Raw genomic sequence first — 24,941 nt, forward strand, 5'->3', positions numbered from 1 at the left:
TTCTAAGATATCATCTATGTTTATCAAGTAATATATCAGATAAATGAATTACTGCTCTGGGCTTTATTAGCTAAAGAAAAAAAAGATATCTGGTTGGAAACCCTGGTGGCATATTGGTTAAGTGCTATGGCTGCTAACCAAAGGGTCAGCAGTTCAAATCCACCAGGCGCTCCTTGGAAGCTCTATGGGGCAGTTCTACCCTGTCCTATAGGGTAGCTGTGAGTCGGAATCGACTAGACGGCACTGGGTTTGGTTTTTTTTTTTTGGTTTGTTCAATGCCCACACAACTTGCCTGACAGCTTCCAAAAAAAAAAAAAAAAAAACTTGAAGTTTAACAAAAAATGGATTCTTTTCCTCAGGATTTAACAAATCATTTTGAGATATATACTCTTACAACTTAAGCCTAATAAATAAATAAAGTGACCCACATTCACATCAATAGGAAGCTCAGAAATGGAATTTTCATCACTCCTTTTTGCTTTCTCTCCTATCCCTAGGGCAGACATTCTAACTTACTCTAACTGGATTTAGCCAAAACCAGTTTTGAGTTTACTGAAGAAAGGGCTGTGACCCTGCAGTTATTTTAAATATGTATAAAGATACATTCTGAAAATGATGCAGCACGAAGTATCATTCCTACCATTTTGTACTCAGGTATTTAATATGGTGCTCTGTTCACTGGGGGGATAGTAAAAAAAGGCAATTTAAAGGTTGTTTCTTTGAATGAAAGCGCCTTCATTGTCCTGACTTAGCTAGCTCTTGGTTAAGAAGATCATGAGGCATGACGGAAAGCCATGAGAAAGTTAAGAGGGTACTGATATCTTTGTTTGAGAGTTGATCTTGTAATCAAAGGACAGCCTCCAGCCAGGATCATCAAAACTAAACAGCCATAAGATAATAGGGAGATTAGGGTGGCATGTCCTTAGGGGAAAGTCCAGAGACTCACAGGCAAAGCATCAGCCGCCTCCATCTTCCAAGAAGTCCTATCACGTGTAAAAACCAACATGCTAAAAGGCAAGAAAGTAAACGGCATTTTAATAAGAATTATTGGATGCCATTCATAAAGTCCTTTAGCATAAGCATACAAAAATGGAAAACATTCTCGACAGTTCCTTGCTGGGAGGAGAATTAGAAGGGAATACTGAGAGGGATCCTCTATTGGACAGGTCGTAGTTGCGACAGAGGATCCCTGGGTAGTGCAAATGGTTAATGAGCTCAGCTGCTATCAGAAAGTTGGAAGTACAAGTCCACCCAGACGCACCTCAAAAGAAAGGCCTGGCAATCTACTTCTGAAAAAAAGTTAAAAAATAACTAAAAAGCTTGTCCATTTATTAATTATGACTACTGTGCTTTTATGAATTTGTGATATTACTGCTACAAATTGTCCTGTTTTAAAAATGAATGCAAAGTAATATTACACTACAGCCAGAATGCTCCTTAGAAGCAAAGATGGCAAGACTTCATCTCACATACTTTGGACGATGTTATCAGGAGGGATCACTCCCTAAAGAAGGACATCATGCTTGGTAAAGTCAGTGAAAGAGAGGAAGACCCTCAACAAGATGGACTGACACAGTGGCTGCAACAATGGGCTCAAGCGTAACAATGATTGTGAGGATGGTGCAGGACCGCGCAGTGTTTCATCCTGTTGTACACAGGGTTGCTGTGAGTCAGAACTGACTCCACGGCACCTAACAACAACAGCAACATTACCAGGGTAACTAAACACTACAACTTCTTCCCAATCATTGTGAAGTAACATAGACAGTAGGAGAGAGAATTACCCATTTTGCAAATATATTGCTACCAAAGTGAATTTTGTCTATTCAATTTGATAGTGAATTATCGTTGGACATTTTAGCATGGTATTAAAATTTCATTGCAAATTCTTCTCCTTTAATGCCATTGGCACATATGCTTTACATAGGATAGGTGTTTATCCAAGTTACCCAAGTGGAAAATATACCCTAGAAGTCAAATTTAAAATAATATGCTGATTTTAAATGACTTTCAAGATACAGTAACATAATACTGTGTATTTCATAAACATGTAGATGACACTAGCAATTCCAGTGTCCTCAAGTCAAGTGAAACAATCATCTCAAGGATAAAATTACAGTCAGGATCATTCAATTTTCTTTTTCTTGACCAAAGATCAATTGAGCAGTTTAATCTCTGAAAACAATCACTCTGATTTTGTACACACAAAAGCTCCAAATTTTTCAGTCACTCTAAATGTTGCTTTATCTTAATCTGCATTGATTCTATTTTGTGATTATGGAGCTGAAATAGATAAATAAATATATTTGTCATAGTGTTCACAGGGCTGTCCAAGGAGATTAAACAGGTTTAAACACACAAACAGTGAAGGAACTAGAAAATTCTGGCCCCTGAGGGGGGGAATTCTAAAAAATTGAGATGATGGACTAAAAAATTCATCATGGTAGAGAACTAGGCTTTAGTTTAAGTAAATGAAATGCATGCAAACCTGCCCAGGAAGTCCTCTGGAGTACAAATCTTGATCATCAATGTGGTCTACAAGGAGGATAATAAGATGGGATTTTGGTCTAACAGCTACCCAAACTATAGCCAGCAGGTCAAATCTAGCCCTGGGCCTGTTTTCGTATGAGCTCCAGTTCAGAATGGTTTTTATGTCTTTAAACAGTTTAAAAATAAAACAAAGAACATGTGACAAAGAACTTATGGGGTCTAAGTACTTAGATCTAAGATATTTACTGTGTGATTTGCTATCTGGCCCTTTACAAAATCGTTTGTTGACCACGAGCTCAACAGCCTCAGATGGGATGACAATTGAGGTCAATTCCTAAAAGTCAGAACAAACTACTGAAAATGAGTCACTGGTCATTTATGTAAAAAAAAAAAAAAAAAATGATTCCACTAAGTCAGAACTGAGAGAAATTAAATCATAAATTATGCTGTTAGGACCATTCACTCACTTAATAGATTTTCTCCATCAACAGAAGTTTGCAATACTAAATTCTGCTACCAAAAAACACTGAACCTAGCAATTAAAATAGCAGAAGTATATTTATATTCATCATATATAATTTGGCAGGATTAATACATTTTTTAAAAAATCAGACAAATTTTGCATCAAATGCAAAAAAAAGGAGAAAAGTCAATTGAACTTATAGCAAAAGCAAGTTTGGAGTTAAGGATTTTCTAGAACACATTAAAGTTTTAAAGCTGCCACTCATAATCTAGGGTAATTCTTTTTATCTATTCACTAAAAAATCAAACTTATTGCTGTCAAGCCAATTCTGACTCATAGCGACCCTATAGGACAGAGTAGAACTGCCCCAAAGAGCTTCCAAGGAGCAGCCTGTGGATTCAAACTGCCAACATTTTGGTTAATAGCCGAGCTCTCAATCCCCGCACCATCAGGGCTCCCTCTATCCACTATTTAAGCTAAAAAATAATAATAATATTTTATTATTTTCCTTTGGAAGGCTCCTGTGACGTACAAGCACTGGATATTTATTTTAAGTTGCTATTTCCTACAGTGCTGCAATCATTTTATTATAAGGCTGGAATAACATATGATGACAAAGAAAAGGAGGCATCCGGGAAAGACCCTCCAGGACTATGCCACATGCTCGAGGAAGAAGTCAGCAACTCCCAGTGCGGAAAAGAAGTTCACAGCACCACTTCCAAGAGCCACGCCATACACCTTCAGCATACGGCTTGCAGGTAAATGCCTAGTCTTAATGCCCCATGCTGAGCTCTCATCTGGGCCACTTTTAGACCCAGACAAGAAGGGTCGGTGCCTGCAGGCCCTGCACTTCAGAAGGCATCCCCTGGACAAGGAGACCATTCAAGGCGCTAAGGGGCTAAGCACAGTAGGAGCCACCCTCCTTGTACTCCATGATACCGAGTACTGGGGACCCTAGATTTCCCCAGGGACTGATGGGGCCTCTCCCCTGGGTTCCTCCTCTAGAAGGTGGACTGCCTACATGGATTCCTGGGGTGTACTTGTGATGCCTGTGCAATGACCCAGGACAGCTGTTTGGAAGGGGTGGGTGGGGCTGGACATGAGGGCAGGGATGTCTACCGTCTGCACAAGACAGGGAGGGGAGGTGGATGGTAGGGAGAGGAAGCGGTGGCTACAGGCTAAGGACGGGCTCTCCTGGTTGACTCTTTCTGACACAAGATGCCTGGGAATCTGAGAACTAAAAAGGCAAAGCGGACCACCCAGGCCATTATGAAGGTATATTTGTCAAATAAGAGAACAAAACATATTTTATTTAACAGTTTGTAATCCTGATTTATGACTTTAAAATATTTACATATATGATATGTGGGTGTCCACATGTGCTCAAGCCCCAGGCCAGGCCCCACAAATATTCGGAGGGGACTGAGTTCTCATGATGGTCACTCCTCTTTTCCACGCTGCAAAGACAAGCTACTTCTTCGTCTCATCTATCTCCCATACGGAACTTTAGTAGGAACTCGATATTTGATAAATGTTTCAAGATTCAGGCTCCCTTTCTCAATCCGTATTCCTAATTCCCCACCCATATTCACAGAAAGAGCTGTCATTGCTGCACCTAAATGTCCACTAGTATAAAAGGGCCCTGGTGAGGGTTTGCAATCAGAACAAAAGTGTGGGTAGGTGGGAGCTACGGAAGGGTACACGTCCTTCTAGTTGTGCAGCAACGACAGCTCTTTGTGTTAGAATATTTCAACTGTCCACTGCTTAAGTATCCCAGTTGTATTACCAAAGTTAATCCCTTAGGGAACACTTACTGTGGGCCAGGTACTCTGACGCCCTTCCCTCATTTAACCCTCACCAAATGAGAAAGGGAATCTCACTGCTGCTAAATGGCCAAGACGTGGACTGGTTTTTACGTGAATCCAAAACCCACGCTATAAAAACATGCTATAGATATACATAATTTCTTCTTTTTAAGTGTAGGGCAGGGGAAAGAATGCTTTATCTCCAGCACTAGAACGAACAGTTGAAATGGCTACATAACCATATGATTTAAAAAAAAAAAATCAAATTGTTTCACATTCTTATGTAGAACTGAAAATTTCAGGGGGCTTTTGTTCTGTATATTAAATAACTGAATATATACTGACTTTTTCTTCCTATAAAAATGCTTTCCTTTTCCTAACTCCTTAACCAGAGTCCAGTGAAAATCCTTAAAGAGAAGGTCCGAATTAAAAAAATAAAAAAGCTCATCTCACTTATGAATTTAGGCCAAAAGTAGAGTTAAAAAAAATAATAAATCAGAGGAATAATGATACCATAAAAAAATAAAATAAGCCAAGAAAACAACAATGAAGCCATGGCTGCCATTGTCACCCTATCGGATAACAGGGAGAACCATCAAAGCCTCTAATAAGTTTTTTGGTCAGCAAAAAAAGACCCTTGACTTTTACCTAAGTGCTGACCTAATTCAATAGTTTTTCAGTGATAACTTGGAAACAATAAATAAAATATGCCTTTCTGGTTGACTTTCACTGAAATCTATGATTAATTGCCTTTCACAACTGAAATACCACATTCAGCTTCGAAAAGAACAGTTCTCATTACTTCTCTCAAGATGTGCTCTGGTTACATGTTCTTCTGGTTCTACGTTTAAGAAGAATGTTGCCTGACTTTTCAACTTATATTTAGTACACATTTTATAACCAATCCTAAAAAGAAATTATTATAATATGAAATAAAAATTCTATAGAAACAATAACACGGCAGTCTTATAGTGACCCTACAGGACAGAGTAGAACTGCCCTATAGGGTTTCCAGGGCTGTAAATCTTTACGGCAGGAGGCTGCCACATCTTTCTCCTGGAGAGCAACTGGTAGTTTGAATCACTGACCTTTTGGTTAGCAGCCCAGCACCTAGCTACTGTGCCCACCTCCAGGGCTCCTTAAAGAGACAATATTCCACTTGAATATACAGATGCTTGTGACTGCATGTGTCTCTTTGTCCAATCAATGCGAGTGGAGCCAGGCCCTGATGAGGCAGAAGCCACACTCACATAACATCAGGGCCATTAGGGTTTCCAGACAGTGGAAAGGATTGTTCTTAAGAGGGTTGTACCATCCTTTCTCTTTCCCAGGAGAGACATGGGTGGGGCGGGGAAGACAACTCCCTGTCGAGGAGCGATTGTCTGCAATGCAGCCTGAAGGCATGAGAATGGATTCTTTGACCCCTTCAGGATCAGAAGAAAAAGAGTCTATGATGACACAATATGTTCCGGCCACTTCGAACACCTTTGGTGTTCAACCGCTACCGCTATTTGGCCACAGAAAGGAGGGGCTGTTCCAATCTTCCTTATAATTACTGCCCTAATTATTACATTATACTTTCACAATTTAATCCCTTTATTTGCCTCACTGCCTTTTTGGGGGCAAAGTGAGCACCACAGTGTGACACCTGACAATGTAGCTACTAGCAGGGCAGCCTTACTGAGTGCCTCCCAGCTGCCAGCAACAAACACAGCCAGGTGGGCAAGTCCAGAGTGTTAATCTGGACAGTGACATCTCTGTCTCCTGCTCAAAACCCCTCAAACTTGCTCTCTCCAACGTGAAGTAACACTGAGCATCATATATCAATGCCAAGAATCACCCTGTGTTTTGCTCTGCTAAGCTTTTGGTAGATTTTCAGCATTCTAAAGAATAATCATGCATAGAATTCCAATTGTTCTATTCCATTTCTCGCACAGAAAATAACTATTGCATAGCTATTGATATTTAAGTTAAATGACTTAAAAAAAAAATTTGAGAAAATGTTTTCATAGTTATTTGATCTTAGCATACTAAGGACCAAAGAACTGTATACCCCCACTGGAAAAATCTGGTCTTCTCTTAAGGCAGGAGACATTTGTATGAGAAATTCACCTAGCTCTACAAACCTTTAGAAATAAAGCTTTAATAAAGTGTTGATAAGATAAAACCCTAGCCAACAGGATCCCTTGCTCGCAGTAGGTTCTCAGTAAATATTTGTAGACTAAATGGGAGTGTTTTCCACAGGGAGAACCTCTCGCTTATATCAGTACACGCGGTACTTCTTAATTTACTCCAAAATGACCACTTACCTTTGTATGGTTAGCCCAGAGTTGAAGTTAACAAAATTAACTTAACTAATAGTTACGTTTTAGATAGATACCCGTAAGTGGAGCCCTGGTAGTGCAGTGGTGAAGAACACTGCTGCTAACCAAAAAGCTGGCAGTTGGAATCCACCAACTGCTCCTTGGAAACCCTATGGGGCAGCTCTCTGCTCTGTCCTATAGGGTCACTGTGATTTGGAATCAACTTGACCATAGATGATACAGTAATATGTTGGACAATGTCTGGTAACAACCCAAGGATGTGAGTTGGGCTTTCTTGCATTCTCAAATTCTGCACTGTTAACAAATAGGCTGAACAGATTTTTTCAAATATTAATAGTGGAACAAAGCTTTGCACATAGGCTACTTATTGTTTCAGTTTTCACACCTTATGTGTAATTTTACATTTTATTCATTCCTTAAGCATTCTATGAGGTAGGTATTAAGGTCTTCATTTATAGATGTGGATAATATACAGAAAATAAAGATCCAGTGGACTAAGAATGTTTATAATAAAATACTAATAAATTATGGCAATGATGAACCCCAAAATATGAAGATACTGCTATTAAAATGTTTAGGGAATTCATATGAACTCATTAACTTGATTTTCTGTTCCTCAGATAAGACTATGAAAGAGTTATGCTTAAATAGCTACTCTATTATGTAAGAGTCATGATGTCTTGAAAAATTATGCTAATAGGCAAACTCTTTAACTGTATACTCATCCGCCACAAACCAAGGGAGCTACGTAACAGACAACAAGAAGCCAAGTGGGAGACGGTTCAGCCCATTCCACTAAGGAGAATCGCTATCATCTTCACAGCAACTGAGTGAGAAGAGTTACATGGCCAGACACTCTTCAAAGGGAAGGGCAGAAGGCTACTCTATGCGTACATAAAAGGTTTCAGGACCACCTTTTGATATGATGTTCAAATACACTCCATAGAGTTGACCAAACATTATCCCTTTTGTACTTTAAAAACTGGTAAATCGCCAGGTTATTGAAGCTCCTGATACTGATTTCAGTGATGTCCAGCAAGAGCCCGTTAGATGACAATGTCAGTTGGCGGTGGCACATCAGCGGCCACACGGTGTAGAGCGGTGGTTCTCGAACCTCAGTGAACATCAGAATCACCGGGAAGGCTTGAAAAACACAGGCTGCTGGGCCCCACCTCCAGAAGCTATTCTCATTCCATCACAAACCAAAAAAAAACCAAACCCAGTGCCGTCGAGTCGATTCCGACTCATAGCGGCCCTATAGGACAGAGTAGAACCGCCCCGTGGAGTTTCCAAGGAGCGCCTGGCGGATTCGAACTGCTGACCCTTTGGTTCGCAGCCGTAGCACTTAACCACTACGCCACCAGGGTTTCCATCATAGGTCTTAATAATGGAAGTGGAACTAACTGATAGGGAGTGTATCTGGGGTAGCTTATTCTTTCAATCCTCTATTATCAATGTTAATCTATTTCTATTTTGTAGTTCATCAAACCAGTTGTCACTGGGTCAGCTCTGACTCATGGCAACTCCACGTGTGTCAGAGTAGACCTGTGCTCCATAGGGTTTTTACTAGCTGATTTTTTCAGAAGCAGATCACCAGGCCTTTCTTCCCAGGCACCTGTGGGTAAACTGGGACCTCCAACCATTTGGCTGGCAGCTGAGTATGTTAACTGTTTGCACCATCCAGGGACTTTATTTTGTAGTTGAAATATCATTAAGACTGTGAGACTTGACTAATAAGGATAAGAACTAGAGAGAAAAAACAAACAAAAATACAACCATCAAGCAAGGTTGGGAGGAGATAGGGCATCCCCAGGCCCAACACTAACCTTGAATTGTCCTCTTGAAGAACGCCTTGCAGGCTTCACATGACGCTACCCCATAGTGGTACCCAGAAGCGATGTCACCACACACTAAGCACAGTCTCTTGGGCATGGAGTTGAGCATGTATTCACACTTGGTCTGGGGATCTTCGACGATGGTGCTGGAGCAGTCGTCATACAGTTTCCTGACCGGCCCACTCCCTCCTAGGATAGGAGCAGAAGGGTAGAGAGGTGGCGAGTCAAGTCCGTTCTGATGGCCATTCATGGTGGAACTGTAGCTCCCGCTGGCGTCTGAGGAGCCACCAGGGCTGTGGTGATTGACGCTGTCCGTCAGGGAGGCTGGGCTGGAGGGTTCCGTCTTGATGAAGGACGAACAGCTGGAATCAATGTGTCGATCTTTGTTTGACATTCTGCAGAGAAGCCTGAAATTTGGAGATACAAACAGAGGGAGAAAGAGAAGGAGAAGAGTGTCAAACACAGAGAGCAAAAGAGGTAGAAACAAACAAAAAAAGGGCAAATAAACAGAAAGTGAAAGGGAAGGATGACAGGAGGGAAAAAACAGAAGAATTCACACGTTAAAGACATTGCTCTTTGAGTGCTTCCTAAGGGCTGGGGACCACACATCATTCATTCTCTAGTCAATATCTCTTGTTCTACAAGAGGGTAATCAGCATAAGGGCATGATGAGGTTACGTCAAAGTGCCCAGACAGGCCATAAACAAAAGCTCTAAAGGGTCCAATTCCTTTTATTTTACCTTTCTCTTCAAGAACCACTGTCAATATGTAAATCAACTCTCTGGATTCTAAATTTATCAATGGAAGAGGCAGTGGTTGGCAGAGTCCTCATCTTTTCTAAAATTTCATTTATATTCACTTTACCGTCCACGTTCTGAAGCTGCAAACATTTTATTACGAGCTGAACCAAACTCTCAAGACTAAACAGATGATTCCTCGGTTCTGTCACTGCTGTTTGTCAGCACGCTTCCATAAGCATAACTGTGTCTTTTATTGATCTGACTAAGACACAGAGGGAATATTTCCTCCGATCACTTTGTTTCTTTATTTAAATTGCTCTATTTCACAGCCATTTAGCAATATACAAGTATAAAGTTCTAGCCAGCATTAGAGATTATTTCCTAGAGCCCACAGAACTTAGCGAAATGATCACCAGCACTGACTAATAAATGCATACATGTTTGTACATGTGTGCTTTGCCATTGCTTAAGGGATGAATCAGTACAATCCATTCAAACCTTCAGTATAACTCTGGCTCCATAAATCTGACACATTATATTCAACAAAGTAGAAATGAATCAAGCTTTATTCAGAAAAATAAAATAAAATGAGATTCGTGATGGTCCCTTTCCCTTCTTTTTGTGTTTCAACATCATATCCTAAAAGGAAATATGACGAAGCATCTAATCTGACAAACTAGCTTGCTTATCTAGAAGAAACACATCACCCTCTTTCTTTGTTGGACCCATAAGTGATTGAATTTCTAAAAAGGTAATAAGATAAAAAGATATAATTGGTCCTATTTTCTTTCTGCTCAGCCATACTGCAAAACCCCTTTTAGCAAAGTCTTAAGAACCTTCTGAGAGCCTACTATAGAAAGGAGAGGTGACAGTTGAGAAAGGGACTTAGATAATTGCTTCCCAGTGGAAAGTTGATTTATGGGAATCCCACTGGGTAATGGTCATTCACTAGAATTTGAGGGAGTAGCCACAGTATAACCAAAGGGATGCAATTATCTTTTTCCCTATAAATCTAATGATATTTTATCACTGGACAAATTTCATGCCCTCATCCCTGCCCTGGTTCTCCCACTGTTTGGCATTACTTTAAAACAAAGGAAAATATGGAATTTCCTATGGGGAACGTTGACAATTGTTCCAAGAAGGCAGTCTCAAGAGCAAAGGATAGAGGAAAGAATGTGCCTCTCCACAAATACATTTCAGTTTGGAAACTGTTTTGTTTTTTCCTGCCTTTTAAAGTCAAGTGATATCAGAATACAAAGAAAGCAAGGAGGAAGAAGAAACCCACAAGAATATTGTCTTGCTTTCGACCTCCCACTTGCCTTGTCCTTTTCTCAAGAACTAGCGGAAGAAAGGTATTCCCCTCGCCAGCCTTGACCACGGCACCCTCTCCCTTCTGCATCCGCTGCCGTGTCCCGTCACTGGTAATGAGCGTTGTAATTAATAGATGGCTCTCCTTGTCCCCCAGCTTGCACTCTGGGCTAAGCACTTTCCTCAAGTCAACGTTTGAAAGAAAGCGGGTCGGCGCTGACTTACAGCAGCCCTGCGAATTCCTTTTAATTTAGAGCACTTACACCACCACTTCACTTATTACCTTATAATTACTGGACTGCTCGCACATACATTATGATCTTAGACTAGAGTTAGAAGTTATTAGGGTACTAAAACATAGCTGCTCTCCTTGCCTTGCTCTGCCACTGAATTTCTCACAGCTGTGACAATTAACTCTTTCGTCATCTGCCCTCAAGGCACCATTTTCTATTTTTTATTTATTTTTTTTCCAGAAGAGAGTTGCTGCAAGCTGCTGGATCACAAAGCATACCGTGTTCTTCCAGGCCCTCGTCTTCCCTCTCTTTTCCTGTAGCATCTATGATCACTTACACCCGATTTTCTTCCCCTCAGACTGTTACTCACGGATTTCTAAAATTTGAAAACTCTTCATTAAGGAACAGTGTCAGAAATTACCCTCCCAGTTATTTGCTGAGCCACCAAATGTGCACACGCCAAATGCATGTTGTTAAAGTCCCTGAAAATGGAGATTCTTCAGCCAGCTGTCTCATCCCAAATCTCAGCCTGTAACTTCACAATAACCTCGATGGAAGCAAGGAAATGAGTAAAAGCTGCCTGAGGAGTCCCGGGACAGGGTGATATCTTCTCCTGAACAAGATATGTCACTTGAGCTGTAAATGAATAAACTGGTTTTGCACTCTAAGTTGTATATGTTTCTTTTCAGACATGAAACTACTTCCTCAATTAATATCTTTTGCCTAGTAGAAACAATAACAGTTCCCATGTATCAAGTGCTTCTTATGTTCTAGGCATTGAGCTGGGCACTTCACAAGTATTGCCTCATTTAATCCCTAAAACAGCCTCAGATGGTACACAGTCTGCTGAAAAACCATACAGCTGACAAGTGGTGGACCTGGGATTTGAACGCAGGTCTAACTCCAAAGTTCAGAGCAGAAATGTCTTAAAACCTACAGAGAGTTTTTAACACTGCTTGGAAACCCTGGTGGTGTAGTGGTTAAGTGCTACAGCTGCTAACCATAGAGGTCGGCAGTTCAAATCCACCAGGTGCTCCTTGGAAACTCTATTGGGCAGTTCTACTCTGTCCTATAGGGTCACTATGAGTTGGAATCAACTCGACAGCAGTGGGTTTGGGTTTTTTTTTTTTACATGTTTTCTTGTTCTGTTTATAAGTCAAGTAAGCAGGGGTAGAGGTGCCACACCCTGATATATTTTGCTTTGACTTCTAAGCAATTACATCCACGCCTCCCCCATGAGGAGAAGAGGCCACCACACTGGTCACCGGCAGCTCCCTTTAAGTCACCTCCCCTGGGTTTGGAATGACACCTAAACAGAACCTTTGAAAGAACACAGTTGCCTCCTAATTACTACTTAGCTCATTACAGTGAACACTTACTAGACACCATTACATTACACCCTAAAACTATAGCGGTCTTAATTCTCTCCCTCTCTGTCTCTGAAATTCTACAGCTCTATTATTCAAGCCTGAAATATTCACAACTATCTATAAATTCAATTGTCAGCTGGTGGGTTTTATTCTAGACTTTGCTTCAATCTAAAATTAGAGGCACTAAAATTCACATTAACTCTAAGAGGAATGTAGTGAATAAGACTTTATTTCAAAAGAACACCTTTTTGTCAGGAAGAGCCATTTCCAAGATGATGGCTTTATCTGAAACCTAGAGAATAAGCCCAATTCCACATTGTGCTGTTAATACAAAAATTTTAGGTCACATTGGATTAATAAAAAATCTAAATTTAGTTAAGAATTATGAACAGAAATAACATGTGTGGGGGAACATGGGAAATATTTATTTTAAAGCCTTGTTATAGTTGCTTTTATTTTATTATTTTAAGAGAAATGATGAAAAGTACAAGCCAGCTACTTTCCAAAATCCTCCACTCAATGAACACCCTGAGCATAAACTGGAGGGATAAATGGAAATAACCACGTCAAGAACAATATTTAGTTTCTATATAAGAAACCAGACTTGAGGGATTGTGCACCCTTCTTGAGGCTACGGAAATTTCAGTGCTTTCAAAAGCATTTTCACAACAGTCTGATCCAGTCTCAAATAATTCTGGTTATCAGACTGTACTATAGGGACATGTTTTCTAGCCTAGCCTAAGGGCTAACCAAACTCACTGCCATGGAGTCAATTCCAGCTCATGGCGATCCTATAGGGCAGAGGAAAACTGCCCCATAATGTTTCCAAGGGAATTGCAGTTGCTTCAGTTTGTAGCCAAGTGATGTCTTCTGCTTCCTGGGCTAGCAGCTGTAGCTCAGGGATGGTAAAATTTAACTTTGGTGTTAGATACTAAAGATCAGAGGAATAAAATTGCTAGACTATTTAAAAATGTAATTTTTGTAAGTTAATTAACTCTGTGTGTGTGTGTGTGTGTGTGTGTGTGTGTGTGTGTGAAGAGAGAGAAAAAGGGAGATGGAGAAAGGAAAAATAAGAATCAAAATTGTTCCAGTAGGGGGCAAACAAGAAATTAATTTGTCAGTTGATAGTCAAATGATAGGATAATTAGCAAGCATCACAGGTTTGTAGAGGCTCTACCTAGATGCAGGTAAACGCATGATTTTGAATGAACGGCCATGTGTGAATTTCCATCCACCTGCAGAGATGCCCAGGGTTGTCTACTTGCACAGAAGAGACCTCAGCTTAGTGAATACACTTATCACATGTTGTTATAGCAGCAATGTTTAATGTGCTTATATATATTCAAAAACCCCCCCAAAAAAAAGCAACCCTTAAATAAATATATAAGTTCTTAGCAAATAGCTGTATTTAACCATGTGAATTTTACACAGAACTTGAACTTATTTGCCACTTTATTTCCCCACTGAAAAATGGTACATAAAATTCTTACCAAGAACATATAAGTGTAGGCCGTCTTAGACCCTCCTGATTCTTATTCTCAGGCAGGATCTTCTGAAACTTTTAGTAGACCTGTAACAGTGACGGACACCTTAACAGGCTAAATAAACGTCCGCTAAAGAAGTCACCATTTTATTTTCTTCTTTGTCATCCTTAAGGGCCAGAGAAGGTACCCATCGTCACTATGAATTCCAAAGGCTTTATAAATTAATATCCAAAGTTTTTCACAGAAGGATACTGAAGCCAGCAAACCTGCAAGTTTACCAATACCGAGAGATAAGCCTAGCCCCCAGCTTCTCAGACCCAATCTTAGAAAGTCTGCATTAGAAAGGAAGGTTATTCAGTCCCACTACCTAATTGCTACCTGTTTGAACAGGAGTAATTTGCGTGGATTGGTTGCTTTTCTACCTTCCGAAATTGCCAGGTTCAATCAATATTTAAGCATTTTGTTTGTTTTAAAACATAAAAAGCTTTTCTTAGCTAATAGTTTTGTTTTGTTTTTTTAATGCTTTTAGAAGAAAACCTCTAAGACTAACGCTGCAGCTCCCCAGGCACAGGCTTCAGAGCCTACGACCCCGGCAGCGCCTGGTGCAGCCTGAGTTACAACTTGAAGCAGCCTACTTTACAAGGAGCCTTTTCTCCCCCTGCTTCAACTAATTGCACTCTGGTAAAGTGGCAAAATGTGAATCACTTAGTAACAAAATGGGCACCAGCTGCTATTGTCAGAGAATGGTGATGCTGAAGAAAGGGAAAGCAAGCGAATGAAGTGTCATGTCAGAAATCAACGGTGCAACGTGTGATTTGAGAAAACATGACTGCTTTACAGAGACAGGGTGTCATTACGGCATCACAGTAATACGATGCTTTGACAACTGCTGGCTCTAACATATCATCATTGCATTAAGGTACACTGGCTTAGTTGAGGAAGGAAGAGAATGGGTTTTTTCTTTTAATAAGAAATATCTTAAGGTCTGCCTGGTTAACCTAACAGAGGAGATCATTAATTGTAAAGAAGAGTTGTAAATCCTGACCCGTATGTTCAGAAAGATTGAAACACACATGTACACACAGGCATATGCGCTTATGTATAATTTCAGGCCTTCTTTAACATTGAGGCCAATCTAATGGAACAGATTTCTATGTAACAGGATCACAACAATTTGGTAATGCTGCTTCCCTATTCTTTGAATAAATATCTGGTGCATTGACTCCAAAGACTTTTTCCAACTTATTCCATCAAGAACAAGAGTAAGCAAACAGCTACCCCCAAAGCTGGCACCTGCATTGCTGAAAAGAAAAAACCCATTGCCGTCGAGTATTTCAACTCATAGCAACCCTACAGGACAGAGTGCAACTTCCTCACTGGGTTTCCAGGGAGTGCCTGGTGGATTCGAACTGCCAACTTTTTGGTTAGCAGTACTGTGGAGACAAGTAAGCGGTCCCCTCAATAACATATCAGAGCCCCTTATCCAAGCCAAAAGCTCTCCAGCTCCGTAAAAAGGCTGGCTGTACATTTCCCCAAAACAGGAAATACAGGGCAAATTAATGAAAGACTTCCAATTCATTTCTGGCCAGTCACTGAAGGCAAAGTGTTCCATGAAGTCAAGCCTAATGGCTATACCATGACCAGAAAGGACCTTGCTGAAATCCTATCTGCTTTTGAGGTCCTAGAGTTTGATGACCCTTTCTTATTCATATTTGTTCTAACATTAGGGTGATTGAGCACGGAAAGTCCTGTGGCCAGGCAACCCTTCAGTCCTAGGCAAACAAGGATGGTTGGTCACCTAGCTTACGAAATCCGATGACTCCACTCTTGCCAATACTCCTAAAACAAAGACAGGGGAATGGAGAACATTCATTGCCAGCAGTGAAGGTCCAGAGGATAGCAGGAGAATGTACTAGTAGGAGTGTACAGCCCGTCTAACAAGTCCTGGGGGTGTTGCAAGCATGCATGTGATGGAAAGTGCCTGTAGATACACGGGCGTTCCATTTCCCTATTGCCATGCAAGCCAGAGGCCACTGTTCATAGCCTTGTTACATTACCCAGACTATTTAAAAAAAAAAAAAGATGTAGGGACTTGCAGTTGCTTCAGTTTGTATCGCCAAGTGATTTCTTCTGCTTCCTGGCTGATAAACTTTATTAACGGGAAAAGAAATGGTCCTGTGATATCCCTGTGTGTTGCACATTATGATTGTTGACAGTTTCTGTATTTAAGGATTCGATCTGATGCTGAGGAGCTTAGTAGGGTAATTTATCCTTAGCTTGTTTTCTTGGACCAATTTCAATCTGGAGGTGAGTTTCCCTTGTTTATCGCTCCAAATACAGTAAGTGAGCTACTGGCAAATCAATAAAACGTTAAATGCATAATAATGGTGGATAATTGCATACATGTTGTTTTGCATAACTGTCTGAGCTTTTCTTTACTGTAATGGGCACTCAAGTAATATAGCGTAGCTAGAAATCTATAAACCATACACAGTTTATATGAACCATGATTCTGCTCTAAACTCTGGCTAATCATCTACATCGGCTTTGAAGGGAACACTCCCCTCCGCTGCCAAGTCCAAATCAATTCTTATGACATTACTTTATAACTAACATGATATTTAACTGATGATAGCTATTAGCTCTTATACAGATTGCACTCAAGGATTGTAACAGGAGGGAAAAAAAATACCACTTAGTTTAAACAAACTTCTGCCATGTAATCAATATTATTGAGGCAAATTAAGTGTTTTAATAAGTGTGTATATTTGCCCTAATGCAACTTAATTAACTATATTCTCAGAACTGCTGACTACATGACACCTATGGATCTTCAAAGAGAATCTCCAGAAATGCCTAGTTAGAAATTCTGAGGCACAACAGATGGCCATACACACATTTTATCTCTTATTGCCAAGAATATTTCTGCCCTTACACAAGTTACTCTCCTGGGAACCAAAAGTCTAAGGGCAAGATGGGCTTTAGATTAGTGTACCCTAGAGTAAACCATGGAGCAATCCAGCGACCAAGTGTTGATCAGGTCACTATCCCAAGGGTAGTGTGAAATAGCTCTGGGCCAGGAGCGGGGGCCACACTGGAAGCGAAGGTTAACATGGGGTAAAAAACTACCTAAGATAAATCACCAAAAGAAGCCCACTATCATATATGCTGTATGTAACGTTTATTCGGTTTTAGAGATTTACTACGCCATGAGCAGACCTCTCTGCAGTAAGCTTTCTAGAGAAAAGAAATAGTCTCTGACTTCTACAAATCTTTGGTCTTTCAAACAGAAATATGGATCGATAAAGTTTTCTTGTGTTCAGACAATTCCATTTTCAAGCAGTCACGGAGCACCAGAAGAGAAGCCAACGCAACAGGAGGGGACTGACAGCTAAATGAAGGCCTTTTCACAGCATCTCACTAGAGAAGAAATGGACAAACCTTCAGCTTCTAGGAAGTCTAGGTACTGATCTTTACAAATTACAATGGACTATATTTTATGAAGAAAAAAAATATTTTATAGATGCTTCACACACACACACACACACACACAGAGTGATACAGTTCACAGATCAAATCCAGGTCAATGAAAGCTCAGGTGCCTGAAGTTCCCTTTCCCATTCTTCTTGCTACACTGAAATGGCCAATAAGAATGCTATCAGAATTTGATGTTGGGATATTGAGATTATAGTATGGATGTCATCCTTTACTCATTAAGGAAATGTTTTGTAAAAGTAATTGCAATTACCAGTAAACCAGCTGCCTCCACAGGGATAGGCCGTTTCACTTGGAGTAGAACTCTAAAATGTACTCTGAAACTGGGTGAATTACAGTGGTGAGAAAATGTAAATGTCGAGAGAAATTAAATTGTTTCGGGTACGTATGAAAAGTTCTGTATTAGAGGAAGATTCGTAGTAAAATCAGAGATAATAAACCACATCTTTCCCTGTTGGGCAGCAGTTAGGCTCCATTTATACTTCTAATTTAATAGCTTGGTCTGCAGTAGTTAACGTCTGGACACAAATGCAGCTGGTCTTAGGTAGGCTATGAAAGCGGAGGTTACAGTTACACCCTGTTGGTATCAGGTGCTGCCCAGCTGAAGTGAGGGGTGGGGAGGAGGCAAGGAGAAGGGGAACTCAGCTCATTATTAATCCTAAGTCTTCCCCTGTTTTCTCTTCTAAACATTACAATAAGGCAGCTGCTTGAAGAGAAGATGAAGCTATAAAACACACAAGCCACCATTTGCGTGGAGTAAATGCGAGCAAGGGGAAATAACATACACACACACACATATATTTAATCCAAGCCATGGAAATGACTAAGGATTTGTTCTGCAGCCTGATGGGATCGTAAGAAGGGCTTATGCAGCGCTGATACAGTACCCGGTGAGGCCAACAGAAGCCATCAGAGGACTTGTCACATTCAAAGGTCCAAAAACAAACCTGCTGAGAAAATTTCTAGATCTTACTTGCCATTCTGAAAAACTGCTAAAAGGAGAGTTCTCACAGCTTGCTTGAATGTCTTCTCTTCTCCTTTCCCCAGAAAACCCTGGCTTCTAGCCTGAGTCTGGCACTGTCTGATCCAAGACACCACTGGAAAGGGACCCTCAGTTTACTCACTTGTAAATTGAGAGGATTCACCTATGTGGTTCCTAAAGTAACCTGTGCTAATTTTTATTTTTTAAATATTTTACTCAAATAAAAACCACACTGGCTTGGGACTCAGACAGACCTTGAGGGCATGAACTTCCATTTCCTTGACTGTTACTAAGCTCAGTCACCACTGGGGAACACGGCTCAGTTTGTGTTTGTGTGTTTGCAGAAGGAGTAATTAACCAACTTGCTACATAACAGTGAAAGAGCAGCAACAACATTCAAGTGGGGACCCTTCCCAGAGGGCCTCAAAGTTCAGAGAGAGCAGTGATCATTTTGGGGGGTGGGGAGCAGGGACTCTTGGCTTTTCCTAGAAATGGTTCTCTTTTTGCTCATTACATTGTGGTGGGAGGCGCTGGCGGAAAGGGCAATTCCCTGCAATCAGTGTTTAAGTGAATGTTTGTCCCCGTGCGTGACACCACGCTGTCAGCAAGCAGCGGGGAGCCGTTGAGTTGTTACTACATTTGATTTGACTGCCAGTAGGAAGCTTCATTTCTACCAACTGTTAGCTCCTGGCTCAAAGAATCTTCTCTTCGTTTTTTGGTGTGATTTTTCCCTCTTCTGCTTCCTTTTCCTTGGTACGTCGTAGCCCCAATGCCATGTGGATTTGAAAGAGGCAACCTGAGTACCTGTCTCCTGGGCTTGTCAAACCCGAGGGTCTGGATGTGACAGGTACCCACAATCTGTTCAGTATTTCCAGTCTCTAGTTTAGAGTCTCTTCACCTGAAGACTGCATTTTCATTCTGATTTCCGAGATCACTACAAGGTCAACACAGACACGAAATGGTTCTGCCATGTTGTGGTTACATCTCTCTTACTCGGTGGAGTTTGTTTTACCAGATGAGCTGATATCCCTGCAGTCTTTTCTAGCCCCCAAAAGTGTTGTCACTCACCTTTTGGGGGCAATTTTGTTGAAATAATTGCTATTCTTGGTGATTGTTTCTAGCACTTTTTAAAACATTTCTTTATTCCATTACCTGGAAGTCTTTCTCCTTAAAAATAATGATTTTGATCATTAGGATTCTCAAACAGTAGCTCTGACGACAACTTTTGTCTGTGGAAAGAATCTTCTGGAAAAACGGAAGCATATGCATCAGTAAAAAGGATGGGAAAAAAAAAAAAGAAAAAAAATCCCTCAGAGATATTACGAAAATTCAGGCTAAATGGAAAAGTAATTAGCACTAAAGAGCTAAAACTGTAATTAAGAAAAATTTCATTAAAAGGAGGCAGGTGAGTCTGCTTTTCTAAATATGACAAGGTGCTGTGTAAAAATAAAATAGAAGCAGGTTTCAGTGAGTGGGCCAGGAAAGCCATGTCTTTAACCAGATCAAATTCTCGAAATTGGCTGTCAAGACAGGATTGTTTGATTTATACGCGTCTATCAAGAGCTCGAGCGGGAGAGGCAGGGAGCAGAGGCAAGCTGCTGTCTTTTCCATCCGCAAAGAACCTTTCATTCCCACAGCACCATCTGTTACCAAATCTAATTCACCTCCCCCCTTAATCTGGTTTAGTTCTGTGATACTAATTCTTCCCCAACCCTTAGGAACACAACCACAAAAAAAAAGGGGGGGGCTTTGGATTTCAGCGAGTGAGAAATGGAATATTATCAAGTTAAGGTGTTAGGACTCTGGTGACACTACTGTGGCGTGCATTCCTCCATTTAAATGTTTGCCTGGTAAAGGGATTTGTTTTTGGCCAGTACAGAGACAGGAAATTGTTCTTTTTTTTTTTTTTTCGGGGGGGTGGGGGAATGATGATATAAAAGTAAGCCAGGGACATGAAAGCAGGGATTGTCATAAAATACAATTGTTGTCAAGTTTAGTCACTTTCAGAACTGGCTATAAAATCACTTTGTCATGGTTTTCACATAGAGAAAGACTGAAATGGTATTTTTGGTAAGGAAACTGAAGAGACTGATGTATATATTTAGAAAGAGCAGAAGGGTAGGGGACAAACCTAAGAGAACTGGAAATGGAGGATGAAACTCAGGTCTATTTTCAAATTAAGAGATGTATATGGGTAAACAACCATTAACCGCTCAAACTAACACTCTATTAGCACAGACTTCTGATTCGCTGTCACTTCTCCTCTTAGCCAACATAATAACTGGCATTCACAATAATGAGGCTGCAGCGCTATAAAATTATAAAGTGCTTTCTGCATCAGAGAAAGATTAAACTATGCTCACTAAAGATTTAGTGTTAAATGTATTTTATTGCTTTCTAAATCTTTGAAAATTTGTTATCTCTAAAGGCAATGGTACATAAAGATACACAGGCGTATACTGCAAAATGAGAAGAGGTATCATGTGAATACTGAGACATTTTGATTACGCATTTAGTCAACTAGCTCACTACCTGATTCTTCTATGAACATTAAAATAATTGTCCTTTTGTTTTCTAACCCCACAGTATAAAACACTAACTGGGTTACTTGATACTAACCCCACAGTGTCAGCAAATAATTGGAGACTGTGATTAAAGAGATTTATTTTTATAGTAGGCATGATTATCACCCATAGATAAACATCTGTAGCAAAGATGTTAACAGTTAAAATCTATTGCTGAACTGGTAGTATCTCAAAACACAATCTAAGAAAAATCCTAAATCTATTATGCTTTAAGTATTTCCCATTTTACTTACAGAATCTTCTGATTAACTCTACAGATACTTTCAACTATTAGCAACAATAAAATCTTGATTTTACCAGGAGTTTATGAAAGAATGTAAATTGTTTTAGAACATTGAAACAAAACACTTGAGACCAGAGTAAGCATGCTTAGAGGCACACATACACACACACACACACACAAGAATCTATTATGTATACATCGCCTATAAAAACATCAATGGCTTCATAAACAAATACAAGTGATTAAAGATTATGAAAAGGATAAAATATAAGGTAGCATTGTTAAAATTTTCCATATTCATTAAGGATTATGCTAATTTTGACATCTCTAAGTTATATCACAACCTGTATTGTATAATTTTTAGAGTTGTGATTAAAAATATAAATTAAAGATAAAATTTTAATTTCTTTGCAGACATAAGAATGGCTAAAAGTTACCAGACTAACAAAACCCAATACTGGTGAGAATATGGAGCAACTGGACCTCACATACATTGGTGTTAGGGGTATAAAATGGTACAACTTCTTTGGAAATTCCTTAAAAAGGAAGCATACATTTACCACATCCCAACATTTCTACTTCTAGAAATTTTCTAAGAATGAAAACATATGTCCACAAAAAGAACTGTACACAAAAGTGCATCAACTGTAAATAATAGCCCTCAACTGAGAACAAATCAAATCTCCATCATTGATAAACGGATAAACAAACTGTGGTCCATACCAGCAAGAGAATCCTAGTCAACAATAAAAAGGAATGAAGGGTGATACATGCAACAACATGGCTGAACCCCAAAGACACCATGCTAAGCGAATGAAGCTAGATGCAAAAGAGGACATACTGTAAGACTGCGTTGTATGGAATTCTAGAACAAGAAAAACTAATGTAGAGTGACAGAAATCACTAGTGGTTACATGGGGCCACAGGTGGGGATTGCCTGAAGGGGACATAAGGAGACTGGTGGTTACATGTGTTATATGGGTCACAGTTGTCAAAATTCATAGCGCTGCACGCTGAAAATATGTGCATTTTGTTGTATGGAAATTTTATATCAATCAAGTTGACTTAAAAAGAAAAAAAATTGAACAATGTGCTAAACATAGCTTTTTGTTACCAGAAATGTCCACCGGTTAGTATACCCTATAAACCCGTTGCCGTCGAGTTGATTTCGACTCATAGCGACCCTACAGAACAGAGAACTGTCCCATAGGGTTTCCAAGGAGCGGCTGGTGGATTCAAACTGCCGTCCCTTTGGTTAGCAGCCATAGCACTTGGGTACTGCGCCATCTTAAATGATCAGACCTAGAAGAATCTTAATACCTAGTTCTACTTCTCACTTACGCGTAAGGACATAGCGGAGCCGGGAAATGAGATTTACTTAAAAACACCCAAAATTAGAGACAGAGCCCTGAATAAGCCCAGATTTCCATCTTTTAGATCAGCTCTCTTCTAACTTATTAATGAAGCAAAGGATGAAATCAAAATTAGACCCACAGTGAATAATATTCCACTTATTTGAATGATAAATACCTTTCTATAGTCTGTTTTTAAAAACTTATATTAAAAAAAGAAAAACTTGTTACTGTAAACATAAATTCATTCCATGCATTTGTGTGCATATTTTGGGAGTAAAGAAAGCTAACCTGACCTCATGACCCCATTTCCTCCTCCCAAAACATAACCCATGATCAAGTGGCTTTAGCAAACACGTACTGTATAAGTAGAAATGAGTCACTCAAGGTGAGCTTTAAAAGAAAAAAAGGCTTTGTTTTGTTTTTCAATAAAAAAATAGGTTTGAGAAATAAAATAAGAGAAAATTTAGGATTTAAGAAATGGAAATAAGAAAAAGAGGAAAGTCTTCTAATTAAAGAAAAAGTTGGTTCAGATATAAATGTACGCAATCAAAGTTGCAGCCACTCTGGCAATCCATTTTGTTGAGGGTCTTCCTCTTTTTCACTGACCCTCTACTTTACCAGGTAAAATATACATTTCAGGAGGAATGTATAATTTCTAAGAAGATATCAGGAAAGAAATTTTGCATAGTAACTTAGACAAATTTTAAAGTTATTTCATTACCAATTTACCCGATGGATCTCAGATAGGAAAATTTGGATGTCTTTCCAGAAAAGAAATAAATCACAGAGCACATTTCTTCTTTCCTTTAACTTTCATACACGTGAAGGTTAGTATCATTCATTACAAGCTAAGGAGGTATGAGATAATTAAACAGCTAATTCATGTATTCCTGAAGAGAGAGTTCTGCAGACTAATAAAACTGTGTATATTCCTGAAGATAAATCTGACCATGTCTACGATCTATCCCTTTCAATGGCTCCATACTCCCTAGAGAATGACAGCCAAGCCCTTAACCAATCAGACCAGATTGGGCCTCTGCTGAACTGACCCAGCCTTCCTCTTCAACCTCAAATCTCATACTCCCAGCCTTGTATTGTACTTCACATAGAGACAACACTTAACTATTTGTAATTCCCACCCAAGCAGCTTTTCACACTGTTTTTCCTTCCCTCTGGAATGCATTCCTCTTTTCTCTTTGCCCCACTATCTGGCTAGCTCCAATTCATTTGTAAAAACTCAACTGAGTTATCACTTCTCCACCAAACCTTTTCTGCCATGCCTCTCCTTTGCAGTTCCTATAATACCATAAGCCTATTGCTATAATTTGGAAACCCTGGCGGCGTAGTGGTTAAAAGCTACGGCTGCTAAGGCCGGCAGTTTGAGTCCACCAGGTGCTCCTTGGAAATGCTACGGGGCAGTTCTACTCTGTCCTATAGAGTCTCTGAGTCGGAATCAACTTGATGGCAACAGGTTGGTTGTTTTTTTGTTTTGTTTTGTTTTTATTGCTTATAACTGCATGTACACATTATTTAAATGTATACGCTTATCTTTCTGTCCCTTCAATTAGGAAGAAGGATTACGCACTGATTGTTTTGTATTCCTAAAATTTAACCCTGTGCTTGTTGAATGAATGAACAAATCATAAATTCATACAAACAAAAGAAGTCTGGACTTTAAACACTGGCACACAAATTACCTAAATTAAGATTTGTTCATACAATCTCAAGGTTCAATGACATAAAACACTAGGTATTAGAAGCTATTTACACAACAGAAAATTGCAAGGTGAAGTGATTAAATGATTGAAAGATTCTTAATTAGAAGATCTGCTTTCACGTTTACCATAACTGTTGTTTACTAACTGTGGGCTCTGACTTGTTATCTACAAGCTTTGGTTGCTGAATCTGTTAAATGGGAAGGATATCTCACAGTGTGTTGTATGAAGATTAAATATATATATATACCTTTTTTTTTTTTTTACAAAGGTAGCGTTGAACTCAGAAGAATATCAGTGAGCCAGGAAGAAAAAGGTCATTCTAAGATGAAGGAGGATGACCCAAAGAGTGGGAAAGTACAGGGCAGGCTCAGAGAATGAAGGAAGAGATAGATGGTCCTGAGGAATACCGTAGGGGATTTATAATCACCAATGGTTTCAGAAAGTGGATTATGCCAGATTGCGGAAAGTTGAAATACCACACTAAGTGGAATCGATATTATTTTGTAGGCAATTGGAAGCTGCCAAAGG

At 39.7% G+C, this 24,941-nt stretch overlaps 1 protein-coding gene across 17 annotated transcripts in view; it reads right to left on the bottom strand.

The window, feature by feature from the left end:
* ESRRG (estrogen related receptor gamma) overlaps nt 1-24,941 on the bottom strand; it is a 724,179-nt gene that overhangs the window by 188,590 nt on the left and 510,648 nt on the right. For all 17 annotated transcript variants that reach the window (XM_049868242.1, XM_049868248.1, XM_049868244.1 and 14 more), the window contains one exon: nt 8,909-9,324. In XM_049868242.1, coding sequence (XP_049724199.1) covers nt 8,909-9,311 — 403 coding nt within the window. In that variant the 5' untranslated portion in view covers nt 9,312-9,324. The remainder of the gene's footprint in view (nt 1-8,908; nt 9,325-24,941) is intronic.

This window comes from Elephas maximus, chromosome 24 (assembly GCF_024166365.1).
Source record: "Elephas maximus indicus isolate mEleMax1 chromosome 24, mEleMax1 primary haplotype, whole genome shotgun sequence".
Taxonomy (NCBI): Eukaryota; Metazoa; Chordata; class Mammalia; order Proboscidea; family Elephantidae; genus Elephas; species Elephas maximus.